We start from the raw sequence: 26,772 nt of genomic DNA, 5'->3' as shown, positions 1-26,772 counted from the left end.
ACACATACCAGATCCATTGTCCACGACAAGGGCGGCTACTTCGTCGTCGCACATCCTGCTATTTTCTTATCGCTGAAAGGAGATTATTCTTGGTTAAAGACAAATTTTACACGATTAATTTATTTTGTAATCGACTAAAAGAGGACGCGATAGTCCGAATAAGTTGATATATAAGAGCAAACTGAACTACCAACCGTGAGGGTGAGTTGTGGATGAGTAGGTAGCTGCGAAGCGGCTGAGGCCCGCAAGCGCCGCGAAGCCAGATATAACGCTCGCGTACCATACGCGATGCTACCGAAGATGGGCACGAGGGACGTCTCCAGGGCTGCCCAATAGATCTACCCACGCAAAATGGGAAACTTACGCAGTGCTTCGACCGGGACAACGCATAACCGGGAAATCGCTCGAAGCTAAATATTCAAATGTTGGGTGTATCATTGGATGCTCGAGGGTGGACCTCAATATTTTTTGGACATCCCTGACTGCTCGAGAAATATGCGTCAATCCCCACCGGCGCTTTTCTTCTGTTTTCTTCATCCTCTTCCGCTTCTCTTTTTCCTTTCTCATCATCCTCTTTCATTTTAGCTTCCCCCGTTGTCTCGATCGTACACTTTTCTCAACGGAACGAAACATTCATATCTGGATATTAACTTGGATAAACATAGAATGATTTTCAAGACAGTGTTATCAACGTTCGAATTGAGTTTTCTTCTTCATTTTAAGGTAATCTCATATTATATTTCTCTTGATGCTACTTTCATCGTTTTATTATATTTTATTAATATACTGATTTAAATAATCAGTTTTACCATCACGATAATTTTAATATCATATTTTTCCTCAAGCATATTTCCAAAATCTTATTTTTATTTTTCTTGAAAAAAGTTGTTATACATAAAAATGTAAATTACAATCAATTAAAACTTAACAATGGAGAACAGTTATAAGTTCATGAATCTTTATTATCATGATATAATATAAATAATATTAGAACTAACATACACAAAAGTTAATAGTAATTTAATGCAATTTCTCAACTTCATTTTGTATATACCTTGTAACAATAATTTCGATCACTATTTATTAGTAAAAAAGTATTCAATGGTAATATTTTTCAATTACACATTTAACTTTATTATTCTTTATAAATTAAAGGTAAGAAAGGACGAGTATAGTAAATTCTTACTTTTATAAACCACATGAGGCAAGTATACAGCTTCTCATAAAACTTCTCCAAATTTGTTTTATTGCTAATTGATTAGTAATATAAGATACGTCGTCAGAATTGTTGTATTTTTTCATCAACCCAGGTGAAATACAGTAAATATAAAAAATTTTAATTATACGTATTAATTTTATAATTTATAGTATGTGCGTGTGCGCGCGCGTTTGTGTGTGTATTAATTCAATATACCTCATTTTTTACAGCTTCAAGCGAATTACATTTTGGCCAAGATTTGCGATTAGGATTTATTCTGGCAATAAAAAGATTTCAATTAAGGAACTTAAATCTTCCTTGGTAATATAACAGCATCATTTTGTATTATTTTTGTAATAATGTAATAAATATTTACCATCTTCTCCAATTTCTTGCGATGCCGCTTCTTCTTGTACTGACGTTTCATTAAATATTTCAGACTAAGAAATAATGTTTTCTGGTTTTTTATCTCTACAAAATAGTTTAGCTATTACTAGACAATTTCATTTCCACACATTTGTCAGCACATTTGGTTTAAATTTCCTCGTCAAAATCAAATGAAACATGATTAAGTCAACAATAATGAAGTAATCGTTTTACACAAGTTCTCATTATGATTGTCTTTTAAAAATCTGAGAAAAAACAAATTTGATACGTCTGATCGGTAGATACTTTTGTAATGTAGAACGTAAAATAATGTCGTACGTCTTATGAAATTTAAAATATTTAAATCAGTCATACATTGTTTAAAATATGACATAACCTATAGTTATAAATATATAAAAATGAAGGCAACTTACAGGTGGCTTTGGCAACAGCCAATAAAAAAGAAATAGGGATACTGACAAATGTATTTGCACGAAAAGCAATTTTAAATCGATCGAACATTCTTTATAAACAAAATAACACGAATTTCCATGAAATATATAATTTTGAACGAGATACGATGCAGATGTCGCTATCTTAGCTATCTTAGCAATATGTGAAATGGATTAAACGATCATAAGCAGAATTAATAATAGAAAGGATTAAAAAAAGCAAGTTAATAAATTAATTCATTATATTGAATTAAATTTATAAAAAACATTAATTATCAATGTTTATTAAAAAGTGTTATTTAAAAAGTGACTTTAATTTTTATCGAAAGTTAAACATGTATTTATAGTATTTCCTTCAGAATTCGGCCGTTAGAGAATGTGGATGAGGGCGACACTAGCGCATCTATAGGATCTGCAACTAACTCTGAGATATCTCTTGTATACAATTTATTACCCTTGATTTTTTCTGAAAAACGTCATCATCCAAAAATATAGAACTACGTAAGAGCAAAGTAGTGAAATTAAGTGAAACATTATTAATCTCTCGAAGCTTTTTTAGCTGCAATAGTAAGAGAATAAGAGTAAAGTTACAATGGATAAAACTAAAACCGATTCTAATTTTGAATTACCACCTCTTCGGCGTTTGGATGACTTTTTATTGGAATATGCTCGTTTTCAAATACCAAATTTTAAAGATCTCGATAAATGGGGCAACAGAGTAGTAAATAATTTGCTTTATTATCAAACAAATTACTTTTCCATGTTTGTGATTATTTTTCTCATTGTAGGGTAAGTATCAAGTTCGTATTTTTCTCTGTTATATACAACATGGACATGTACACACACGCACATACACAGACACATACATATCTATATCGCATAGTAATCTTTACTTTTATCTGAATATACAGTTAATGTTATACTATATAATATTGTATACATTATTTTTGCAGATTAATTCATCCTGTAAAAATGTTTGTCGGTATGATAGCAATGACAGTAATCTTGGGAGGATTCGCTTATGTTTCTACCGAAGGAAGATTAATACATCAATTTAAGCAACAGTATCCAGGTGTAGGCATAATTGCTTTAATATTGGCAGCATGCTTTGCAACTTATACATTAGGATCTCTCCTAGTTTTTCTACTTGGCATTCTATTACCATTCACAGGTAAATTAAAATATTACAATGTTGTTAATTAACTATCGTTACAATATTGGCTAATTGACCAATAATTTGTTACAGTTATATTTGTACATGCTTCTCTGAGATTAAGAAACATTAAAAACAAACTTGCTAATAAAATTGAAGGTATTGGCTTGGCAAGGACACCAATGGGCATTTTTTTGGAACATCTTGGTATGCAGGATGAAATTTTTGCATAATTTCACCATTTTTTTTTTTTTAAATAAAATAATTTCTTTTTTTAAACGATAATAAGTTAACACATTTTATGATAACAATTTTGCAATAGTATTAATATATTCATTTTATATTAGCATATACTGTGATGAATCTTCTCTCTACAAATTGATTTATCATTTTGTAATGTCTATGATTATCATTATGCATGAAAAAATTAGACATATTTGTAATATACTTATTCATTTTTCTCTAATGTACTTTAATTTTTCTTCATATCTTTCATTTCATCTATTTATACGCAAGACATAAGAAGGAAAAATTAGAATTCTTGATTATACTTATAAAATAGATACAATTAAGATATAATTTATTTATTATAATTGATGTGTTACATACGTTACATCATATGACATGAATTAATTTTATTTAATGTAAACAGTATATATTATATGTATGAATGTAAGATATTTTCAAATGTTATTATACCAAAGATGCAAAAAAATGCAAATAACATATTTAGTCGATAAATAGAGAAATATACAATCCGATACTGATATATTAATACTTTATATTTTTCAATAGCTTTTCTATATATTCTGCTTGTATATAATATTCTATATGTGTTATTATTTGTGAAGTTGTATATTTACTATTATTAATATATTACATATAGCAAAGCAAGAATTCTGAAAGAAAAAAAAAGATGGCTTGCTTAATACTGCTACATAACTTATGAAAGACAATTATTTTCTTTAATATATATTTCCTAATTTTATATTGTGTATCATAGAATAATGTAAATAAAATTATAGCAGAGCTGTCCTCTTCTCCAAGACTTTGTGTCTATATCTTAACATGCATTGTTATTAAAAAAATATCTTCTAAGCGATAAAATAGTATACTAAAAATATTTTGATCTTATGAAATCAAAATATATGATTTCAATTAAACATTCTATTTGGACATTTGCAAATATATCTATTATTCTATCTAGCTTTTTGTACATTCCAAAAGAATGTTATGTTCTTTAAAAGATTAGTTAAATATTAATTTTAATAAATTAGATTTTATTAATTTACTGTAAAATTTTATAAAATTAATCTAAATTGTCTCATCTTTTGAAATTAGAATTATTCTTATATATCTAATCTTCTGTTATTTTTTATTTATTGTTTCGAACAGATGTGAGGAGCACAAACTTACGTTTCCTAAAGTATACCATTAAAACACAAGACTAACAGCCAGCTTTGAAATATGTGATTGTACTATATTTTAATGGCTTATATAAGATGATTATACTTAAGAATCATTACTTTCCATGGAAAAAAGGTTCTTCATATATAATATTAATTATATTTTATTATCCTGTAATTTATACCATCACACAATTTGAATATATTTTATTAATATAAAATTAAATTTATGAATAACATTTTATATCAATTATAAAAAAAAGAGATAGATACCATATCTATACACGCGCGCGCGCGCGCACGCACACGCACACACACACACACACACACAACAGACATACATATGTGCGTATGTCACATGATACGCAGATTGAAATAATTACAAAAAAATTAATAAATATATATAAATATATAACCTAAATAATCGAATCTTTCTTTTGAATTGGACATCAGACTGTATCTATATTACACGTGTATTATAAAAAATTAATACAAGATAGAAATAAACATGGAATGTAAATTAAATGTTATTCTAGAGATTTTCTACATACAAAATGCAGAGAAGAATAATTTATAATATCAATAATAGATTTTTTTTGCTCGACATACAATTTGATTTACTAATATTCTGGAAGAACTATTTATGTATTTGCAAGGCACTTTACATGACTTCAAGATTTCTTATGCATTCGTATCGTCATATTTACAATATTTTTTAACGGGACCACATATAAAAATACATCTGTTGCCAATGTGGTAAATATTTTTCTATTGGTTCTGTTAAAAGTTTAGCCAAAGGCACTTTTGCAGACAAAATTTTCAGTATTGCTATTATTTTTAGACGACTGTAATTGTCATAAAAAGGCGAACGTAAAATATATAGTAGTATACCTAATCTTCTTTGATAAATTTCTTTCCATTCTTCTTTGTTAAGCGCAGCTGCCTTCCCGTAATGATTAAATATCTGTAAACTGGAAAAAAGATTATTTCATACTTTTATCGTTCTTCTTCCATGTCGATATTCTCTGATTAAAAATTTTTTTCTACCTAGATAAATCAATGATTAAAGACAAAAACCATGGTTGCCAATTCGCTTTTCCGGTTGCAGATAAACAACCAAGATGAATCAATGGCTTTATTATATAAAAAGTCTGAAAAGAAAAAAAGAAGAAATTTTGGAACATTGTTTGATGTAATGATAAAAGATAATTATATACGTATATTCGACCTCTGCTAATTTCAACATCCGTTTAGATATAAAAGCGTTATCAACATTCTCGTTCTCATCCCTCATAGATGGTATAGGTGCCCAGACCCTTGTTTGTACAGATCTAGAGGTTCTAATACTTCTGACCACGATACCACTTCGTTTCAACTGAAACCCTTCTCTCATTTTAACATCTTTATCGCATATATTCACTTTATTTCTATTTAGTGGCTTAATGGAAGGACTTTTCACTAGATTTTCTTTGTAGACAAATATCAAGCATAGTCTCATTACAGCCCTATAAATCAAAAGAATATAAGTTACTTTATCGTACAATTTTATTAGCTGATTATAATAATAAGCAAACTTACTTAAATATTTGTATAATCGCAATAACGAGCCATTTCCCTGACTTTCCCCAGATTCTATGCGCGCTTACTTCAAATAAAGCTTCCGTATACTCCAACACGGTTAACCAGATTTTAATGTTTAACTGCAATTTTGGTATTTTCAAATTCATATACTTGCCACTTGATATCAATAAATCATTGAACAATTCGATTAAATTTGGTATGGAATAAATAAGTTCTGATGCCAATGTAGAATTGTTAAATCGACCTATAAGAAAAGATATGCCAGGAAAGAAAAATGCCCACAACGAAAATGAGAAATATAAATAGACTTTCAAATTTAATACCAGCTGTAAAGTAAGAGAAACATCTTACTGTACTCTCCAAATCTGCCAGTAATTGTGGATTAGATTGTACCCAATGTTTATAAGATGTGATCAATTCGAGGAATCCTGAATTGATGGCATCCATGATTATTTTGACGAGTTGAGGGTTAATTGAACTGTTAGTGATCTTTTTATAGTTTAATCAACTTATTCTTTATTTAAACAGAAATAAACGTTTTGTGTACCTTCATGAATGACCGAATAAAATTTCTTACTATGTTTCGTTCATAGTTGAATTCTAAGCAAACTGGACCAACCAGACGACTGACCAATGATTTGTATCTCTTGTATGATGACCTGCGCGAAATAGTAGACACGACCAACCAGCAAACGAACGTACGACGGTAATTTTACGCAACACGATATTTAGAATAGAACGAACAATGAATGAAAAATGTACGACGGACATACAATAATTGTCAAGTTAATTAAGTTTGAATCTGATTTACTTTTCTTTCATTGAGTTCAATTCAATTTTCAATTCGGAATAAATTCGGTGAATGATTCCAAGTGATTTTCTCACCACGTGCATTCTCGCGATGGTTTTTTAACGTAACGAATATCGATGATAATCGTGATCGTTAAATAAATTTAATATTAAATATGTGTATGCATATTCGTGTATAGAATTCTTTATTTCATAGAATTTTCAAATATCTCACTTGGTTAGTAAATCTGTGTGCATTGAATATTATCTGTACATATGCAAATTATTAATCTGCGGAAGAATTATGGATGAATCTACAGAAATGATTGATCAAAAAATAGAAACTCAACTCTTGACAAACGTCGTAGACGAAGGTAAGAGAACTCTCTAATTTGTCTATGGCACATCAAAAAAGTATTTTATCTGAATATCATTTTTCTTTTAGCTTGCAGTGTAGTTATTATACGCAAAATATTAGCAGGAAGATACAAGGATGTAATGCTTGAATTAGCATCTGCCAAACTACTTGAATTGCTTTGTAGCAGAGATGATTTACAAGAAATCATATATAATAATATAAAAACAGATACAATGGGCAGCTATGAATGGTTATGTCTGAGTATAGCATCTTTGTTTTACTTTATCGAATGTAATTGGACAGGCCCTATTACAGATGACGAAGGCATTGAATTATTATCGATTAAAAGAGAAGAAGCACTGAACTATTTATCCCTACACGATGAATGCAATGAGAATGTTAAAAGGCCAGAGTTTCTTTACCTATCTAAAATAATATTCTTAAATGAGTATATGCAAAACAGTTATAAAAGTTGTCTATGGTGGTTATTTAGAACCAATCTACTACATCAGTTTATATTAGAGGAATCTTCGGGAACGATATTTGAAGAAACGGAAATATTAATTGCAAATATTGGTACTTTAGATATTTTACAATCTAATTTTTTGGAAGCTCTATTTAATCTTGAAGTTGCACAGTTTTATTTGTACTATAAAAGAATAGAATGTTCGGAAAAATATTTGACGCATGTTGAAAATATTGCTCAAGTGAGAATGGAATTGCAAGGTGCTATGGGAAAGCGAACGAAATATCAAGAAGAAGAGAAACCACAATTATTTTTAAAAGTGAATGTAGACAAAGAAGACACATTCGAGACAAGAAGTTGCGAGAACTTACCAAAGTCTTTAGATCTAAATGATGATTTAAGACTGGAACGTATTCAGTTTTCTGAATTTCAGGATGAAATTGGATTAGGAGCATTGGAGGAAGCCATTGTTTTAGCAAGACAGTACGGATATTTATTTTTTTCTATATAAATAGATTTTACAATATATTCCTTATAATAACACGAAGCACACAGGCACGCACGCGCGTACTCACGTCATAAAATTATATTCTGTTTCCTTTCTAGTACTCATTTGCAGTTATCTCAGCCAAGAGATAAACTTACAGAGGAAGAAATTAGTCCATATGTAACTGTGGGTATAATGAAGCAAACTTTTTAAACGCTTATCGCTGTTATACGGAAGGTAGTGAAAAAAAATTTGTTTGTTTACAGAAAGTAATCGACAATACGAAGAATTGGTCATTAAAAAGGACAGCTCTTTATTATCGATGCATTTATGAAGCTAATGACAAAAGAACTGTAGAGCGATCAATGTTACAAGCTGAATATTTATTAAAAGAAATGAATGATCGTAAAGTCACGATGGCAGAAAGATTTGACATATTTTTTGCCAGTGGAATGAAGCCTGTATGGTTGTTAGAAGAAATTTTGGCTAATATCATGCTTAGTCTTGGATTGGTGAAAGGAGCTTTAGACTTGTTTATCAAGTTGAAACTTTGGGACAATGTTATTATTTGTTATAACATAATGGAATTGAAACACAAAGTAGGACTGTCGTCAGTATAATGTGAAATATTTTTAAATGGTATTAGCATTTTAATAATTGTAATAAGAAACATGTTTTAACTGCGTAGGCTGCAGAAATCATACGCCAAGAGATTGCTAAAAAAGCAACGATTAAATTATGGTGTTTGTTGGGTGATGCAACTGGCGATGTAGAGCATTATAAAACGGCATGGAAATTATCAGAAGAGAAAAGTAGTCGTGCGCAAAGGCATTGGGGATTCTTTTATTTTGCAAAAAAAGATGTACGTGAGCAAAAAACGATATATCTATTTTCTGAAAGATTACAATCCTCATTTATTATAGCGTGTTTTAGTATGCCGAAGCTATACCACACTTACAGTTATCAGTTGAATTAAATAATATCCAAGAGGACGTATGGTTGAGACTTGGCTTTGCAGCATTGCAAACGGAGAATTGGAAACTAGCGGCAATGGCATACCGACGATATTGTGCTTTAGAACAAACCGTTCGTAAAATAAACTCTAATTTTCTTAAAACATTGCATTTGCATAATTTGAAGCATCCAACTTACTTAGTTAGACGATGACTGCGCTTCCAATGTACCATATATTCTTCTTTAATATCAATTTTAGACCTTCGAGGCGTGGAATAATTTAGCAAAGGCATATATAAAATTAGGTGACAAATACAGAGCATGGAAAGTCCTTTACGAGGCGATCAAGTGTAATCACGATCGTTGGGAAGTTTGGGATAATTTAATGGCCGTTTGCATCGATTTGGGACAATTTTTGGAAGTACGTGGAATAATATGTAACCTATCAAATAATATTAAAGAATGATTCTTCCATTCTTCTTTCTACTATAAATAACCATAATGTAAAATGTTTCATTCAAAAGCATTCATTTATTACAGGTAATAAGATGCTACAATCGCATTTTAGACTTAAAAAACGAGCATTCAGATATACAGATTTTGGAAATATTAACGAACGCCGTTGTAAACGACATCAAAGATGCCGATGGCAAATCATGTAAAAACTTGTTACTTCTACCGACGCTTCAATTATTTGCCAGAATTACGTCTCGTATAACCAATAATTCAGATCTTTGGAGATTATATTCTGAATTAACGATGCTTAAAAAAACTGACCTTGATGATCAGAAAGCTATACAATATTTGCAGAAGGCGTATCGTGCTGCTGTATCAGATCCCAAATGCTTTCAAAACGAGAATACAACTTTATCCGTTCTGCAATTGTGCTGTAAATTATCGAAGACGTATTTACGTTGTTCGTCTTATTGTACAGATCACACGAGATCTAAAAGAGCATTACTAGGTAGTGCTAAATTAGCATTACAAGGAGTTATAAAAAAGGTCAGAGATATATATTCAGAAAATCCTAAGCTAATGAAAAGTTTACAACAAGTTGAAGAACATTTCAAAGTAATTTCAAATGAATTGGAAAAAATGTGTTCTCCAACAGCCGATAAATTTTACTAATATTATTCGGTAAGTGTCCATGATGATGATGATGATGATGATGATAAAATAATAATATTTAGTAATTAATGCCAAAACCAGAAATTTGGATCAATGAAATCAACACTTGACATATTTTTTTTTAATACAGAAAGTAGGTCAAGTCGTCTAACGAAAACCTTTCTCATACCAATATCTTGCAATTGTCGATAATTATCTGCAAGTATGCCTTCTCCGTTCGATAGTGTTCTAAATTTGTTCATCTAACGAAATATATTATTATTCTTTAAAAAAGAAAATACGAATAAAAAAAGAACAGATTAAAAATTAAGTAGCATATGATTGTACCTGTCGAAATGAGATTTTTACTGGCATTGAAAAAATAATCCAAGTTACTACTTCATTGCACGGTGGTGACGTTAACGATCCTTTGTAAGTGTAAAAAGTATCTGTATATTTCGGTATTAAAGAAGACAAAGCAATTGAATTGTTCATCTGTTTTGTTTTATTTACCCACTTTATATCACTTAAGATGTTCAATATCGGATTAAGACTTTCGTTATCTTGTTCCTGTAACTGAATATAATCTTGCGATAAAGTATGATCGTTTTCGCTATATACAAAGTAATGTAAATAAATTCTTCTTACTTGAAAAAATATTCCTAATACAGAAATACCATCTTGATAATTCAGGGCATGAGACAAGTTAGGATAAGCTGCATTTCTGTGAATTATATGCATTTCCATCGGGTATCTGTAATAATATTATTTATAAATAATATATTTGTCAAAAGAATCGTAAATTATCTACTACCTGACATTATTAAACGTATGCTCAGATCCTCTGTTATTTTTTGCACCCCAATGAAAATGTAAACTTTCCATTTCATATGTTTGGTCTTTCTTCAACGTAGCTCCAAATATATAAGGTATTGGCAATTGGTCTCTCGATATATTACGGTTAATATTTAATTTAACTAAAAAAAAGAATACAAAGAAATAGTTGTAAATTTCTCTATAGCTTACATCAATCATATATTTACATACTTACCAGAGTGGCCATCATTTTCTAATGTAATAGGAAATGGCAGCAAATTATGAAATCCAATCATTTCCAAAGCAGGAAAGGACAGTGGGATAGACTTGGAGGATGATAATGCTATTGGAGATTGTAATTTTCCAGCACACAGCTTAAAGTGTTGTGCCCACATGTGCTGATCTAGAAAAGAAGTGAAACGAACAATTATATAATCATGTTAGAAAGTCACTTTTATATAAATATAAACATAATTATAAACTTAAATTTACCTCGTTTTCTATAGCCAAAGTGTCCATAAGTAAATGGAACTAGAAAGAATAAGAAGGAGCTAGAAATGAATGTTGTGCTTTTAACTTAAATAATTTATTTACTTACATAAAATCAATAAAATCATAATAAAACTACGCTTCTGCATCTGTAAATATAAATATTTATGTTAGAGAGAAATGGTTTCTTAAATGAGAGATAAAAGTGTATCTAGATTTGAATAAAATTAAGTACCTTCAGATAAGTTTACCTTGTCTCCTGTGATATTACTGACTGCATTGACAAGATGCATACGCTAGACTGAGACGGTCACACAGTGCTATCGTGCTTATTATTCATTCCTTTATTTATATGTTATGTATTCGATGAACACGTTCTATCATCGAACACAAGCTTGTACAACAAAAGTTTTATCCAAGTCGGAATTCAATTTTTCTAATAATAAAAATATATCTATGGCTAAAAAAATTATTTATTTAGTTGGTTTAATGTGCTATATGTCTATATTATCTATGAATAAAATTATAATAAACATTTGAAAAATATATTTGACAATAGCGAACATCCCCAAAATGTTAGTTATATTAATATATAGATTATATAACTGTGTATATAACTATTTTTATTTATTTACTTTTTTCATTCTTTAGGATTAACTGCAATTATCTACATTATCATTTTAAAAAATTTATGTAATTACATTCATTCTAAACATCTGTTTCTCAAGTGACATCGCATCTCTAACAACAGGTATAGAAAAGAATAATTTACATACGTAACAGACATATTACCTAATTTCAAGACAATAAATTAACAAAATATTTCTTGGAAATGTTCCAAATATTAGGATTACGAACGGACAACATGTTTAAACGGATTGATAAATGTTTAAAGAAAAAATAATTACACATTATATCGTTAAATAATTAATTAAACAGTTCTTTTACAATATACGAGTTTTAAATTATACCGATACATTAATAATATCACCAATATTGAACATTATCGATGTTATAGTTCTCGTTATAAAAACATAAAAAAATAAATACAAAAGAATAATCTTATTACAGTTAAATATCGAATAACTTCTATGGTATATGTACAATTATCTTTAAAACATTACACATACCACAGCCAAATGAGTTGTCCATGCAAAATAGGATGTATATAGTTAGTATATAATTAGTTTGTTTTTTCCTTTATCTATAAGCAGCACACAACTCTTAAGATGTAAATATCTATAAAATATGAACAATAAGAAAAGTTGTTATGTTACAAGAGGAGAAAAGAAAAAGAAAATTTTTAAATTACTATTACTCATACTTGTGCAATATTTTTATAAAAAAAAAAAAAAGAAAAAAAAAAAAAAAAGAAACATGAAATTCAATTGATTTTAGGATATTTGATTTCATTGCCTAATATATTGGAATAAATACCACATCGTCTTATTCTATGGATCTTTGGACATGTATAATACATCGTCAAGAATGCAAGAAATGTTGAAAAATTTACAAAATTACTATTAAAAATATTTTAAGCAATATATATCAGCGACTTACGTGTAAATATTTGACTTTTACGTATCGAAGATCGAAATACGAAGAATATATTAATTAGTAGCAAACTCTTTGTGAAATCCTGATGATTGAAGATCAAAGATACATCATCTTATATACATATTTCAAATGAAAATCTTTATATACTAAAGAATAAGAGAAGAATATTAATAATTGTAACAATGATATAGATATAAATTTCTTCCAATGATATCTTTCATCTAATTTCAGTTTTAAAAATTCTACAGCGTCATTTCAAATGATTTGCGATAGTTTTATCATCATATTTTGTGCCGTAGCACATTGTTTTATCATTATTATAAATCAAAAATTAGTAGATAGAAATGATCTGCTTTACGATTGTTCACTATTCAGTATCGATTTAGTAGTAATTTGTAGAGGTACTGAAAATAGTTCCTCCCATGGTGATTGTATTGAATTAATGACAGCCTCGACAGCACCTGTAGAATTAAATTCCAAGGTCCAAGTTTCTTCCGAGCCGACTATCTCGTTTAAAAAATTTAAAATCAGCATTGTATCGTAGTGTTCCTAAAATTGATTTCATTTCATTTTATGCAGTGTATTAAATGAGCATCAAACACTTTTAACGATATAATTAATGATAAAGGTGAATTAAAGAAAAAAAAAAAAAAAAAAAAAAACAAAAGATTCACTTACGATCCCCATTAAATTACTCATAGTTTGTTCTTTCAATACTACCGGCACTACTTTAGTATTTGGTAAAAGCCATTGCATATTATCTTCTAATATTACTAACGTGGATGCTGTTACCAATAATCCAGAATACTGTGACATTGTAGTAATGTTATGATATTTCAGTACTGCAGAAGAATAAAGCGCTAATATTCTGACAGCGTCATCATCATTTTCATCTTTTTTAATACGTGATAACAAACTGTGCATTAAAGTACTACAATGTTCTGGTACAGAAAATTCAATTTTGCAATTAGCAGGTAGTGGAGGATCTGTAGATCAATTTTGCATTGATAATCGTTGATTCATTAACACATAATAAACATAATATATGTAACAACATCGCCTAACAACATGATGTGTGTGTGTACACACACACACACACACACACACACACACACACACACACACCAAATTTCTTTATTACCTGTTAAATAAAATAAAAAATTCGACGTTCTCTGAAAATCTTGCAGTATGCATAAGAAACTAATGTTGACATATTCTTCGTTTATTTTCGTAGGCTGTTCTAACTCTATTAAAATGCCTTGTTTAAATGGCAATGGCGCAATAGATTTCAATTTATCTATAGCCCAGCTGCATTCTTTGTGCAACCAACGCTGTGGATCCTCCCTGTTTTATAAAATGAAAAATATATTTGATTAGAAGATATTTATAAGACATACATTAAGAATAGATTATGGAATTTCCTACCCTTCTGGTCCATTAATTTTAAGGATATAAATCTTTGATGTAGATAAAACTAAACATCCTGGAAATACCTCCTTTAAACTGTGCATCAATATATCGGCCTAAAAATATTAATATTAATGAAATAAACGAAATAAATAATTAATAATACAACGACTAATTATCAGTAAGATTAAATGATACCCTAAGAAGGAAAGCGAGTTCTTCGCTTTCATATTCAAAGACATTTAAAATTATATGAAGCTTCACTCTATGATCAACACTAGTGAAATCTGTATAAGAATATTGCACGTTGCTATTTAAAGAACTTGATTCTTCCTCAGTCTTTATTAGTAAAGATTTATTACTTCCTATTTTTATACTCTGTAAGAGTTCTAAAAATAAAAGTAATAATACATTATTTGTAACCAGCGTCAGAGTTTCGATTTTAAATACCTCCAAGCATCGTAGATATATTTGTGGCAGGTACAAGTTCTTTTTCGGTATTTATTTCATTGTTATTAAATTTCTTAACGTTTCTATTTTCATATGCTGTACAGATACTATCAGTTAATGAACCTAAAACAGAATTATTATTACTTATACTATTTTAAGATTATTAATAATTTAAGAATAAATCAATAATGTAAGATCCACATAAAAATATAAACCTGAGGAACTACTTTCGGTTAATCCAACCATAACTGGACCAATCGCATCTGTAATTGTTAGAAGTGAAGGAGCAATGCTAACGGATTTTTCTTCCGACGATTTCTTTCTATGAGGAGTTAAATTTGCTCTGTAGATAAAGGAGAATAGATATATTATTTTGTTTGTTTTCTAGGGAGCTATAGGTTGCGATTATGTATGAATAATTCAATAGCCGTAGATAGGTTCGTTACTATTTACTAACTTTGAAGCCTCATCCAAAACTTCGATGCTACTTTGACTTGGGTTACTAAGTATTTCTATATCACTTTCGTATTTTTTAATTAATGCACTTATCGAAGGCGTTGATTCTCTCGATTCTTCTAAACTAGTTGCCGAACCTGTTGGTAGAAGAATTGATATTTATGACAAATAATGAATAATATATTCATTGCTCTTTTGAGTTATAACAAATCTTGTTTCTACTATTTCGTGACAAGTACGAAATATAAATATATAAACAAACGATATACACTCAAATCTGCTGTTACATATAATTTATACATATGTCTACGTGCTATGGATATTATCATAGGAATGAATGATATTCAAATCACAAGATGTGTTATCTCAATAAAAATAAAACATCGTTTAAGAATTTGATGGATCATTAAAAAGGACGAAATTTATATATAAGCTTTCATGTTAATATAGTTATATAAAGTCAATAAGTGCTTATGTTGCAAGTATACAAGCCGTTGCATATCACCTTTGAAATTACTTTTTAAATCATTAATCGTGAATGTAATTAAACGTAAAATAGTTCTTTTTATCTTATAATCATTAATACATATATTGTATGTACTGTATATACATATACAATACATATATTGATACTTGTAACATTTAAAGAAGTATAATGCGCACTTGTGTTTTCATGATAAATGTTTGAAAATATAGAGTGCCATAATATAAATTATTGTGGCTGAGCTTACAGCAGACTTGGGCTTGGGGGTGAGAGTCGTAGTGCACCAGAGAAGTGGTGACGAATATAGCTCCACCCTCTGTTCCACCTGCACCTGGATTAGTATGTTATATTCCCAGTTAACAATTAAATGCACTGACAGGCAATCATTGGCAATTATGACATTCACACTCTGCTAATTCATAAATATTATTTTCACTAGAGATTCGCGTTTAATTACTATATTAAATTATTAATTTCTTCCTGTAGTAAACTTAATATGTTATTGAATTGCATGGAAAAAGCTTAGAGAAATTCATTATTTTTAATATATGTTATATATCTCATAGTTATTGCTATAGTATATAACACGCACGACAATAGAAACAACAATTGTGAATATTACAATGATTTACATCTTCATTTTGTTACAGGAAAACTCTGCTTTCTCGTTTACTTATACGCAAATACAGAAAATTTCATCGATGTACAGAAGATACATACTTACCAATACTAGAAACCGATTCGGAATGTTGCAAATCAACCCTTTCAGGCATTTCCATATATTTGTTATTATGTACAGAAGTGGCTTCATTTTCAGAATGCATTTCTGACAATTCATTTGTTTCTATAACTAATGTACTTGCGCATGTAGGACACTTCAATTGTTTAATAGCTAAAAGAGATATAGCTTTTATTATTTCTACAAGTCTGTCTTAAAAAACTTTCTATGTTATTATAGCATAGTTGTGTGACAAACCAGTTGCAGACGTATACGTAATGGCTGCATACTCTTCATCATGAGAGAAATGCGTGGAACACTTCATACATTTATAAACTTTTAACAATATAGGATGTGCACTCATTTTCTCGCTGATCGTTGACACAATTTTCTATTAGGCAAAAGAAACAGGAAAAAGAAAACCATTACCAATACAAATATTAAAACGTAAATGCTACGGAATGAGTAATTAATGATTCAACAGTAAAATGGAATCCATGCTTACCTTTGCATCCTCCAATTCTATAAAATATCTTCTATTTTGTTTATCTTTACGTTTTGTATCAAATATAATGTCTACCGTACTTGTTTCACCTCTTCCTAATACACACGACAGGACAGAAGCAATTGACCAAGAATATTTTACTTTTCCAGTTATAGTATCTCTTTCTTTGATATCACTGCAATTTAATTTAATAAATGTCAAATGATACGATTTTATATATGCATAAATATAATTTATGAGAGATAAAATGGGATACTTACTCGGATGTTAATTCTAAAAATAATTCTTCCATCTCATTCAAGTTTTTCCTATTTTGTACTAAATACAGATCACCCTTCTCTACGCATAAAATGATAATTATTATTTTAAATAATTAAAAGTAACACACACACACACACATTTTATAAATAATACCTAATTCGAGATCAAACAAAGCATTAGCAGGATTTTCAAGAGGAGTTATCAATTCACTATTCAGTTCTTCGTTATCGTGCATTTCTTCTACTTTATCAGCATTTCCATTATCCTTACAATTTACGGCAATATGATTTGTTACATTTTCTGAATTCGTATGATCCAAATCTTTATTTTCTATCGAGGATATTAAATCAATATTGTCCTCAGATGATATTGAATTTGTATCATCGTGATATTTAATCGTAGATGATGATGATGATTGCAGACCCATAATATCTTGAACGAAGGTTCCAGCTTGACTGCTTAGCCAATTTACTTCACCAAATTTCTCTCGTAATGCTAATATTTGTTTCTTGGTCTCTAAGTGTTCCATTGATGTTTTCAAAAATAAAGATCAATATATTATAGAAGTAGTAATATGACAGTTTAAATACACATTTGATTTAATTTAATATTTTTACCTAAATGCGAAGAGGATAATACATCTGATTTATTTATTGAATCTTTTTTTTCATGATCTTCTTCCGCGATAACAGCTTCCTTTACGTTCGTCTTTTTTTTATTTTTTATGAAACTTTTTTCCACTCTAGCACTTATATCTGATCCCCGATTTTTGATCAGGAAATCTTGAGAAATAGAAGAATCAAGAGATGAAAGTGTATTATCAGAAGTAGCTGAATTTGACAGAGAAACAAAGTTTTCTCTAGACCCACTAGACTTTATATTTCTAATAGGAAAGACACGATTGTCTCCTACAAGCATTTTTTCCGATTTTGACAAAGGCCAATGATCTAAAACAAACTATAACGAAGATTGACTTACTCGTACTTATTCCATGAATAACTATATTTGTACGTAAAAATATTCTCATAAATTTTTAAGAGTTTACCTTATTATCGATCAAACATGGATGAAAATGTTTTATGGAAAATAATCGATGTTTTGGATGATACGACAACGGATTTCCTTCTAAAGATATCCATAACAATGCTGACATTCTTTCAATAGGCCACAAGACAGAATGTTCCGTTAAGCAGTTGAATGATAAATCTATCTCGGTTAAACATTCCAATCCTTGTAAACCTACAGGAAAAAAATTTTTTTGAATTAAAAGAAAAGAAAAAGGAAAAAAAAAAGAAAAAGAAATATTATTAAAATATTTCGTTTTTATAACTCGAGTTGCATATAAAATTAATATAAAAATGGGGTAAACATACCACTGATGTCTTCGATGTAATTATTTTTTAAAACTAATATTTGAAGAGAATGCGTCGCGGATTTATTAAAGGCAGGAACCATTTCCAATTTGTTATATCCGAGATTTACATATTTTAGATTAGGCAAACAATCAAGCTCTGCTGCACTTGTTAGCAAATTATGACTCAAATCTAATATTTGTAGCCATGGTGTTAATTCAAAGGATCTATCTAATTTTTCAAGAGCATTATGAGCTAATGATAAATGCCTCAAAGAACCCCATACAAATCCTGCCCCAGCATCGCCACCACATGTCACTGTAAAAAAAAATAACGCCGGTTAATTATAAAAAGGAATGTAATAACATATAAATAACATTGATACAAATAACAATATAATACCTAATAATTGCGCTACGGTAGTAACACCCTGTCTTCCAGCGCACGTAATACTTTCTAACTGGCCTCTAATACCTTGTATTCCTTTCACTAGAGCGATACAAACTTTTTTTAACTCCAGGTATTTCAAACATCTAAATTTGGTAATATCAATATGAACTTTGGCATTGCCGGAGTAATGAGTCAGTTTTAGACCAACTGTTTTTTGTACAAAGTCATGTAAAAATTTCAGATCTCTGAATAAGTCTATTTTGGAACTATTGCAAACTTGAAAGGAAGATTCTAAGTCTTCCGCGTCGTCCACGATCAATAAAAACGCTTCATTTAAGTTGTAAAGTAATGTAGTCGATAAGGATAGTTTGCTCGATGCACTTAAAACTTTATCGCCATTTTGACGAAGAAGTCTAACTAAATCCATTATGTCAGGTATATTGGACAGACGTTGTAGACCACTCGTTGATTCTGACATTTTGCTAATTCTCTCGCAAATTTGATTATTATTTTCTTCGCACAATTTTATTCAGATCCAAAATGGAATAGCGAACCCTATTTGTTTATATCACGTATCTTCAGAACCGACGATTAGAAAATATGGACTTGACACTTGCATTGCGAAGTAAATTAGTACTCTTCTTAACTATTCCCTATAGAAAGAAACAATAACTTTGTTATCTAGTACGTATCTGTAGGTAATATATACACCGTGATAAGAAGTATAATAAAAAAGATGAAAATGTACGCGATATTAAGTAGTCCAACCATCGTCGTTACATAAGCGCGCATTTGCTTTTAAAATATATGTGTACGATGGTTAGAAATACTTTTCTTTTTGTCGAACGCAATAAAAAATCGGACAATTGATTCTTTTTGCAGACATCATGGTTATAGAATGTTTATAAATTCGTCCTCTCTATTTACAAAGGCAATGAATTATTATAATCCAATTATTTTTTTACGATCGTATATAAAACTATTTTTGAACGACTTATTACCGTAATAACAATTATCAGGATTATGGAAGATCGACGAGAGAAATGAAGAGAAATCATCTAACGTAAGCAATGCTATTGCTACATTACATTTGAGAGATTAGATATAACAAACATAAAGAAAAGAGGGCGCGTCATAAGAATGTTTCAAGAGATTACACCATTTTCTAAACTCTCTTACGTTTAAGGCTGCTCGTCACGTCTCGCTCGAAGGGTGTGCAACTTCAGCGACAAGTACGGACAAAATATGAACTAAAAGCGTGAGCGGGAAACACTGTCGTCGCCATGCGCGTCTATCGTATCGGTCTGTAAGTTCGTTAGGTTATATCCCACTCGCACGTAACGTAGCGATCGGATTAGTTCGAATCAGAGTGGAAAGTGTTAGTCAGGTTCAAATTCAAACTTTTCATTTTCACGTTTTCGTCCACATTCATAACCTTCTTCAATGGTGGTGTATCTGTCTCGGTGATTTGCGACGACGCAGCGCCGCATTTGTTCTGCGATATAAATGCAAAAAAGATAATTGTAGTATTACCAGATATGGAAAATGCAAGTATTTTAATATTTAGTTATAATTAGAACAAAGATAATTTGTAATTTAACCGAGATAGGCAGCCATTCGCCCGGTAGTACTTGTATCATACCGAATTTCAATATATTACAAGCACTACAGACCCAGGTCCCACCGCGTGGAGGTAGCTGCATCTGGGGACCCACGAGCTAACGAGGATACTACTCTCGCGAGATCGGCGTGAGCAAAGAATCGCATGAGCAAATAAAACGAAGTCTACGGTAGGACCTCCAATAGCGCCCGAACGCGCTCTCACGCGAGCGTTAGAATAACGGTGACTCTACTCTAAATTCGTGGTCCCGCGGTGTTGCATGCACAACACTCGCGGAGATAAATTTTCAAAGTTTCCCGAAGGTGCAAAATCGAAGTCTAAGATAAAAGAAATAGTGCAGAATTTCGAAAGTGAACGATAGAATATATTGTACTTGCGTAAACTCTTCGTTAATACTCGTTCGAATGGCATCCTGCGAGAGTTCTCTCGTCGAAGCCCAAAACACTACTGAACTAATAGCCGTAAAAGTCGGTCAAAGGCCCGACTTTGTTGTCGTCTCTCGAAGCCGAGTATCCCCACTTCGTAATTCGATTCGAAGGTCCGATTTTATTGACGTCTTACAAAGTCGAAAACTGTAAATCGTAGAAATTTTACAGGAAATATGTGATATCGGATGATACTTGCTTTAATTTTTTAATTGACACTTGAATGAAACAAGTTTCGACGGAGCTCGATGTTCCTTCCTCGGAATACGGATTAAGAATGATCCCCCTAACTGTCAAAGTCGATCGAAGTTTCGTTTTTGTTGACGTCACACATAGCCACATAGCCAAGATCCGTCAGTTCAAATTTTCAATCTCCAATAAGATAAATTGTCTAAATTATTCGAGAAATGTGTGATATCGGAATGTATTCGCTTTTTTAATTCTTCGCTGCTCGTCGCAGTAAAGACGTCTCGAGGAATCTTCGACGACATTCACTCGTCGGAATACAGATTAAGACTGATCCAGTGATTGTCAAAATCGATCAAAGGTTCGATTTTGTTGACAGTCAGTATCGTCGATTCAATATTTAAGTTTAATATATTATAGAATTGTAGAAATTGCTTGATGCGTCTTTCAAAATATGAAATATTTCAATCAATGCGTTATTGTTTATAGTTATAGTCTTTTGAATACTATTTGGAAATATCGAAATTTTTACTTTTGTTTAAACATTAGTTTATCATACTCCGCTTGCTTACAGATTGTTTTAATAATTGAAAAGTTAGCAGAATTATATCTTTCCTCTATAGAGTGGAATTTTTATCTCAGACGCCAAGAGCCATCGGCACGATTAGGTAAAAGCTTATTTTCTTATTTTTCCATAGAATCGCCTTTGGAAATGCCCGAATGTGTTGTTCCGGCTTCTCTGTCGTCTCTAAAACGTCGCGAAACGCGTTTCCTCGCATTTAAATTTCCCGCCGATCGAAGGATATAATATAGCATAAAATAAGAATGATATTGAGGCTTAAAATTGATCGTCAAATAAGAAGGATTTGAAATTTCCGAACAAAAATAATTCCACTTCGCCAACGCCCGCGAGAATAAAATTACAATTACGATTGTTCTGTTGGTGCACCAATATTTCAATGTAATTCGAAATATTCGCCCTTCTTTCATTATTTCGACCTTTGATATGTCTATATGGGGAAATATTAGGAACGAAATATTAGAAACGGTATTTCGCTCTGAATGACTTTTGCAAGCAAGTATCCCATCTGGTTTAACGTTGCATTTTTAGTCGGACATTTTCTTCAGGAGCCGCCTCGTAATTGTCGTTTTTATTCTTTGCTAGTTGAAAGGATAAAGGTTATTTGTACAAGGAAATGGCACAAACGACAGATATATTTGTTGAGCCACATTATGAAGATGTGATATCACGCTTAACTACGCTTCTAAAGAAAAATTCCGACGAAGCAATCGTACGCGATGATATTTTCAAAATTGGATTATCAGGTGATTAGTATACTTCAATTTGTAAATCGTTTTTAAAATCTAATCAAAACAAATTCGACGCTCTCTTTACGATTCTTCTGCTAAACAGCATGATTCGTATTTTTTACGTTAACCGCATTTACCGTTGTTACTTATCACACTTCGATTGCTTTTGTATTTAATACAGTTAGGTTATATAGCGTAAAAGTTTTTTAATTTAATGTTACAATTATAAATATGTTTATGTCATAAAAATAGAATCAAGTATTAACTTGTTTACATGATTATAACTTCATCGCCATGATCCATTTGCAACAATTTTATTAATGTTTTATAAACATTATTTTCTTAAAATATGTTCTTTCACAATTATTAGGAGGATCTCTTGTAAATATATTAATGCAAACTTTACCCAATATATCAACCGATTGGAGTAAATGGCGTTTCTTTTTTTGCGACGAAAGAGTCGTTCCTTTTGATAATGGAGAATCAACTTACGGATTATATAAAACGAGTCTTCTTGGAACAGTTCCAATAACCGAAGACCAATTTATCAAAATTGATCCAGAACTTTCAGGTATTTATCAACGTTTTTTTTTCACAAGTCTTTCTATTTGTGTTCATATTTATAATTCGTTTTATTTTTTTACTGTATAATTCAATTTACTTTTCATAGCCGAAGAAGCTGCAAGGGATTACATAAAAAAAATGTCCGTCTACTTTCCACCTGACAGTTTACCAAAATTTGATGTATTGTTATTAGGATTGGGACCGGATGGACACACATGTTCTTTGTTTCCTAATCACAAACTTCTTGATGAAACAAGTTTGTGGGTTTGTCCTATTAATGATTCTCCTAAACCTCCATTATCTAGGATTACATTCACATTTCCTGTTATTAACAATGCTAGAGTGTGTATTTTTGCTGTATTAGGATCCAGCAAAGCTAAAATAATTAAGGTAAATATTATATAGTTTTATAATTTATCACTTTCAAAGGAAGTCTCTCTTAAATTTTCTTCTAATAAAATTCAATTTTTTTACTGATCTCATTAACTTTTATCCTTTTTTATTTTTGACATCAATTACATCTAATTGCAGAGAATCCTGAAAGATCATGAAAACTTGCCAGCTGCTAGAGTTGAGCCAACCAGTGGTTCCTTATATTGGATTTTAGATCAGGACGCGGCTAAACTTATGGATTCAAATTCAGATTAAGACAATTAATGAGATATTGATTTAAGTGTTTGTAACATTCCATCTTGTATTTTTCCTTAATGCTCGTGATGCTCTGTAACATTTTTTGAGCTTTTTATTTTGTATACGCGTACAACTTGCATAAAATATGATCTGATTAGATAGAAAATTTACAATTAAATTGTTAATAATTCAAAATGGCCAATGTTAATTTTTATTTGTTTTACGTAAAATGTCTTTTTGTTTGTTTTTATTTTTAGTTGGAAACGTAATATTATTGATATATTAAATTTAGTTATTTCATCGATATGAAATATATGTAGAAATGATATGCCATTGATCGATGCATATTCTTAGATCGATCCTATGCTCGATTAGTTTCTATCTTCGAAAAGGTCAATTGCTTATTATATAGGTAAAAATGGAAAGAAAGGAAAAGAAAAACGAAAACCAGAATAGCTATTATCAATTCGAGGTAACTTTAAATTTTAGGAGACATATGTTCTTTGTTGTATGTTATACTTAATATATCTTTCAAAATGAGAGGTGCAATGCATATTTTTGCATTGTAATAAAAATATTGTTATATTTTACATCTAAGGTAGATCTCGTATGGAGTTTTCTTATATATCGAGACTTAGGATATAATGAACATACCAGAATGTGAATTAAAAACGAAGAATCTAGTCTGCACTGTCTACCTATTTTATTATCCATTTTATATATTAAGATTAGCGGCCTTTGAAAACGAAGGATTTTATGCAACTCATTAAAATTTTTCTAAAAAATTTATTTCTCATGGAAATATATATGTATATAAATATATACTCTTTACAATATGATGCATAAGTTATCATAATCAAGAAAAACATCGATATATATAAATAAAATCAATATAAAAAATCAGGCTATTTGCGTTCAATTAAAAATTATAAATATTATATATAAACGAGTCTCCCTAGTCCTTACCTATAAATTTTCTCATTACATCTCAATTGGGATTTTAACAAAGATTAAATTCTTCTACTTAATCTTGTATTCAAATAGATTTAGGATTTCTGTTACTAAAATTATGTAAAAATTATGTGAAACTACTTTTGTTTTATAACAAAGGTGTTAATCGTAACATTTATAATAATATTCAAATATTATTTGGATACAAAATTAAATAGAATATATGAAAAGTACTGAGGTAAACAGTATTGTATTTGATTGAAAGATCACAAATGATATTCTTTGGTGAATTACGTATATATATATATGTACGTATGTACGATAATTTTTTTAAATAGCAGAATGTATACACATAATATGTATATATCTTTGCATATTCGTGAAAAGAATAGCCTGATCTAATGTACATTATATATATATATATATATATATATATATATATATATATATATATATGCACACAGACACACACACACACACACACACACATTTATGTATGGCACTTGCCGTAAGTCACATATTTTATAAACGGACTATTTAGGAACTAAATTTTTGTAATAATTTGTAAATTATATTTATTTTTACAAAATGGTTATTCTCGTGTACATGAATAGTGGCATAAAAGTTAAAAAAAATAATAATAATCTTGCACGACATCCTTCAGAAACAATCAAAAATCAATTTCATCATATTAAAAAAACATGTACGCACATTTAAAAGCATCAAGATTCTCTGCATTATATTTTAGAATGGTACTTCTTTGTAATTTGTCAATAGTTGTTTTCCAATTAATTAAATTGTCATTAATTAACAATTACACGAATTTAAAATAATTAAATTTTGTTTAAAAATAACATTCTTACATACAAGTGCTTGCAGTGTAAACGTTATAATCTGTACTTAAAATAAAACGGACCAATAATTTTATGTATATCTGTTGTTTACAGTATTTTCCGTACATAAAACTAACATTGGTTTCCTGCATAAAAATTTTCTTTTTAACATATTTACGTACAGTTCACTGTATCATATCTTGAAACTTATCTTTGCTTTTCAATCATTTCCTACGTTCAAATCAACAAACATGCAGAAATGTAGAACATAGAAATGTCCAACGATTAACTGACGAGTTCATGCTTCCTCTCAGTCAGTCTTATTAAAATCTCCTCCCTAATTCTAGTTTTCCATGAATTATTAAAGAAGAATAAAATGGACATGCGGAAAATAGAGAGACCAAGAAATGTAACTGAAGATACAATATAAAGTTTAGGAAGAACGCTGAAGATACAATATAAAGTTTAGAAAACTTGTTTTCAGACGTCTCTAATGTAGAACATATTCTGCACTTTCATATAGTAATACCTAATTATACATGTTTACAATACATATAATATACACAGCTTGTTCTCAAAGTTATTAATTAGAGAATAAAGAGTTTGAAACAAATGTGTTGCATATAAAAATAAAAATAATGAGGGGCATAAAGCTCAACAAACAAATCAATGTTCAAATTGCAAGATATCTTTCGTTTTATATAATTCAATGCAAGATATAATAATATACCACGATTTATGTCTATTTAACTCAACTCAAGATATATCTGGGATTTTCCTAAAATTCATGATCTTATCGTACATTGAGTCATAAACATAGCTTATAATCATATTTATCACAGCGTATAATTAATATTACTAACATAACTGGATTCTTTTTTCATGTAGCATATAGATGTACTTTCAGAACGAAGATGAGGTAATATTTTGTCAACTATACGGTATGATTTTATTTCAAGAAAAAATAAAGTAAAATAAAGTACAGTAAAGGAAAGTGAAGAAAAAGAAAAAGAAAGGAAAGGAAAGGAAAGAAAAGAAAAGAAAATGAA

The 26,772-nt window shown here is 29.9% G+C and overlaps 7 protein-coding genes and 1 long non-coding RNA gene across 19 annotated transcripts in view; 3 read left to right on the top strand and 5 right to left on the bottom strand.

The window, feature by feature from the left end:
* Nucleotides 1-17, bottom strand: part of LOC122635588 (actin, alpha skeletal muscle) — a 1,033-nt gene extending 1,016 nt beyond the window's left edge. The window contains exon 1 of the mRNA XM_043825970.1: nt 9-17. Within this exon, the coding sequence (XP_043681905.1) occupies nt 9-17 (9 nt within the window). The remainder of the gene's footprint in view (nt 1-8) is intronic.
* Nucleotides 18-1,229: 1,212 nt separating this feature from the next.
* LOC122635363 lies at nt 1,230-2,301 on the bottom strand. The gene is made up of 3 exons (XR_006328650.1): nt 1,999-2,301; nt 1,575-1,830; nt 1,230-1,475 (listed from the first exon to the last, which is right to left on the bottom strand). It is a non-coding gene; the product is annotated as an uncharacterized LOC122635363 (long non-coding RNA).
* Nucleotides 2,302-2,412: 111 nt separating this feature from the next.
* On the top strand, nt 2,413-4,757 carry LOC122635360 (PRA1 family protein 3). Of its 2 annotated transcripts, XM_043825504.1 has the most exons (4): nt 2,413-2,805; nt 2,970-3,187; nt 3,263-3,376; nt 4,565-4,757. In XM_043825504.1, exons 1-4 carry the CDS (start codon nt 2,609-2,611, stop codon nt 4,618-4,620), a joined length of 585 nt encoding a protein of 194 aa, XP_043681439.1. In that variant the 5' UTR covers nt 2,413-2,608; the 3' UTR covers nt 4,621-4,757. The 2 variants fall into 2 exon arrangements, with proteins under 2 accessions (XP_043681439.1, XP_043681440.1); XM_043825505.1 differs by lacking the exon at nt 4,565-4,757 and having other exon boundaries at nt 2,416-2,805; nt 3,263-3,710.
* A 69-nt stretch (nt 4,758-4,826) lies between these two features.
* Nucleotides 4,827-6,750, bottom strand: LOC122635354 (peroxisomal membrane protein PEX16). The gene is made up of 5 exons (XM_043825493.1): nt 6,480-6,750; nt 6,154-6,400; nt 5,804-6,080; nt 5,623-5,726; nt 4,827-5,546 (listed from the first exon to the last, which is right to left on the bottom strand). The coding sequence occupies exons 1-5, from the start codon at nt 6,601-6,603 to the stop codon at nt 5,291-5,293; spliced, it is 1,008 nt and encodes a 335-aa protein (XP_043681428.1). The 5' UTR covers nt 6,604-6,750; the 3' UTR covers nt 4,827-5,290.
* Nucleotides 6,725-10,804, top strand: LOC122635348 (tetratricopeptide repeat protein 27). 3 transcript variants are annotated; one of them, XM_043825485.1, is made up of 10 exons: nt 6,725-6,862; nt 7,163-7,319; nt 7,391-8,252; nt 8,376-8,442; nt 8,523-8,855; nt 8,945-9,118; nt 9,190-9,342; nt 9,470-9,631; nt 9,751-10,347; nt 10,469-10,804. In XM_043825485.1, the coding sequence occupies exons 2-9, from the start codon at nt 7,250-7,252 to the stop codon at nt 10,336-10,338; spliced, it is 2,409 nt and encodes an 802-aa protein (XP_043681420.1). In that variant the 5' UTR covers nt 6,725-6,862; nt 7,163-7,249; the 3' UTR covers nt 10,339-10,347; nt 10,469-10,804. The 3 variants fall into 3 exon arrangements, with proteins under 3 accessions (XP_043681420.1, XP_043681418.1, XP_043681419.1); XM_043825483.1 differs by having other exon boundaries at nt 9,751-10,804; XM_043825484.1 differs by lacking the exon at nt 6,725-6,862 and having other exon boundaries at nt 7,073-7,319; nt 9,751-10,804.
* LOC122635356 (carbonic anhydrase 2-like) lies at nt 9,722-12,016 on the bottom strand. Of its 2 annotated transcripts, none has more exons than XM_043825494.1 (8): nt 11,874-12,016; nt 11,732-11,771; nt 11,626-11,664; nt 11,369-11,536; nt 11,132-11,294; nt 10,966-11,071; nt 10,666-10,893; nt 9,722-10,580 (listed from the first exon to the last, which is right to left on the bottom strand). In XM_043825494.1, the coding sequence occupies exons 1-8, from the start codon at nt 11,913-11,915 to the stop codon at nt 10,404-10,406; spliced, it is 963 nt and encodes a 320-aa protein (XP_043681429.1). In that variant the 5' UTR covers nt 11,916-12,016; the 3' UTR covers nt 9,722-10,403. The 2 variants fall into 2 exon arrangements, with proteins under 2 accessions (XP_043681429.1, XP_043681430.1); XM_043825495.1 differs by having other exon boundaries at nt 11,858-11,999.
* Nucleotides 11,952-20,612, bottom strand: LOC122635346 (serine/threonine-protein kinase 11-interacting protein). 8 transcript variants are annotated; one of them, XR_006328648.1, is made up of 20 exons: nt 20,204-20,352; nt 19,215-19,855; nt 18,834-19,130; nt 18,506-18,699; nt 18,078-18,417; nt 17,614-17,976; nt 17,460-17,538; nt 17,200-17,374; nt 16,953-17,085; nt 16,701-16,868; nt 16,224-16,307; nt 15,494-15,629; nt 15,252-15,379; nt 15,037-15,159; nt 14,785-14,975; nt 14,605-14,702; nt 14,321-14,523; nt 13,858-14,165; nt 13,183-13,728; nt 11,952-12,082 (listed from the first exon to the last, which is right to left on the bottom strand). XR_006328648.1 is itself a non-coding variant. In XM_043825473.1 (19 exons), the coding sequence occupies exons 2-19, from the start codon at nt 19,678-19,680 to the stop codon at nt 13,534-13,536; spliced, it is 3,681 nt and encodes a 1,226-aa protein (XP_043681408.1). In that variant the 5' UTR covers nt 19,681-19,855; nt 20,204-20,352; the 3' UTR covers nt 12,993-13,533. The 8 variants fall into 8 exon arrangements, 6 of the variants coding, with proteins under 6 accessions (XP_043681408.1, XP_043681409.1, XP_043681410.1 ...); XR_006328649.1 differs by having other exon boundaries at nt 11,952-12,058; XM_043825473.1 differs by lacking the exon at nt 11,952-12,082 and having other exon boundaries at nt 12,993-13,728.
* A 1,875-nt stretch (nt 20,613-22,487) lies between these two features.
* Nucleotides 22,488-24,623, top strand: LOC122635336 (6-phosphogluconolactonase). Its single transcript, XM_043825438.1, has 4 exons — nt 22,488-22,760; nt 23,116-23,316; nt 23,416-23,699; nt 23,841-24,623. The coding sequence occupies exons 1-4, from the start codon at nt 22,631-22,633 to the stop codon at nt 23,955-23,957; spliced, it is 732 nt and encodes a 243-aa protein (XP_043681373.1). The 5' UTR covers nt 22,488-22,630; the 3' UTR covers nt 23,958-24,623.
* The last annotated feature ends 2,149 nt before the right edge of the window (nt 24,624-26,772 follow it).

The sequence above is a fragment of the Vespula pensylvanica genome, chromosome 18 (assembly GCF_014466175.1).
Source record: "Vespula pensylvanica isolate Volc-1 chromosome 18, ASM1446617v1, whole genome shotgun sequence".
In the NCBI taxonomy this organism is placed as follows: Eukaryota; Metazoa; Arthropoda; class Insecta; order Hymenoptera; family Vespidae; genus Vespula; species Vespula pensylvanica.
Note: the sequence above shows the minus strand (reverse complement) of the source record. Positions and strands in the feature narration are given on the sequence as shown.

Bases quoted from the DNA above. Each gene is read 5' to 3' on its own strand.
- LOC122635346 (XM_043825474.1), bottom strand. From the start codon at position 19,680: ATGTCAGAATCAACGAGTGGTCTACAACGTCTGTCCAATATACCTGAC. The intron at 18,700-18,833 runs GTATGTTTACCC...TTTTTCCTGTAG, and splicing joins TTACATCGAAGACATCAGTG to GTTTACAAGGATTGGAATGT. The intron at 15,160-15,251 runs GTTTATATTTTT...ATTCTGTTTTAG, and splicing joins AACCGAAAGTAGTTCCTCAG to GTTCATTAACTGATAGTATC.
- LOC122635360 (XM_043825504.1), top strand. From the start codon at position 2,609: ATGGATAAAACTAAAACCGATTCTAATTTTGAATTACCACCTCTTCGG. The intron at 3,188-3,262 runs GTAAATTAAAAT...AATTTGTTACAG, and splicing joins CATTCTATTACCATTCACAG to TTATATTTGTACATGCTTCT. The intron at 3,377-4,564 runs GTATGCAGGATG...TGTTTCGAACAG, and splicing joins CATTTTTTTGGAACATCTTG to ATGTGAGGAGCACAAACTTA.
- LOC122635356 (XM_043825494.1), bottom strand. From the start codon at position 11,915: ATGCATCTTGTCAATGCAGTCAGTAATATCACAGGAGACAAG. The intron at 11,772-11,873 runs GTAAACTTATCT...TTATATTTACAG, and splicing joins GTAATATCACAGGAGACAAG to ATGCAGAAGCGTAGTTTTAT. The intron at 11,665-11,731 runs GTAAGTAAATAA...TATTCTTTCTAG, and splicing joins TATGATTTTATTGATTTTAT to TTCCATTTACTTATGGACAC.
- LOC122635336 (XM_043825438.1), top strand. From the start codon at position 22,631: ATGGCACAAACGACAGATATATTTGTTGAGCCACATTATGAAGATGTG. The intron at 22,761-23,115 runs GTGATTAGTATA...CACAATTATTAG, and splicing joins TTTCAAAATTGGATTATCAG to GAGGATCTCTTGTAAATATA. The intron at 23,317-23,415 runs GTATTTATCAAC...TACTTTTCATAG, and splicing joins AATTGATCCAGAACTTTCAG to CCGAAGAAGCTGCAAGGGAT.
- LOC122635354 (XM_043825493.1), bottom strand. From the start codon at position 6,603: ATGGATGCCATCAATTCAGGATTCCTCGAATTGATCACATCTTATAAA. The intron at 6,081-6,153 runs GTAAGTTTGCTT...TTTGATTTATAG, and splicing joins GCGATTATACAAATATTTAA to GGCTGTAATGAGACTATGCT. The intron at 5,727-5,803 runs GTCGAATATACG...TTTTCTTTTCAG, and splicing joins GGATGTTGAAATTAGCAGAG to ACTTTTTATATAATAAAGCC.
- LOC122635348 (XM_043825485.1), top strand. From the start codon at position 7,250: ATGGATGAATCTACAGAAATGATTGATCAAAAAATAGAAACTCAACTC. The intron at 8,253-8,375 runs GTACGGATATTT...TTTCCTTTCTAG, and splicing joins GCCATTGTTTTAGCAAGACA to TACTCATTTGCAGTTATCTC. The intron at 8,856-8,944 runs GTAGGACTGTCG...TTAACTGCGTAG, and splicing joins TAATGGAATTGAAACACAAA to GCTGCAGAAATCATACGCCA.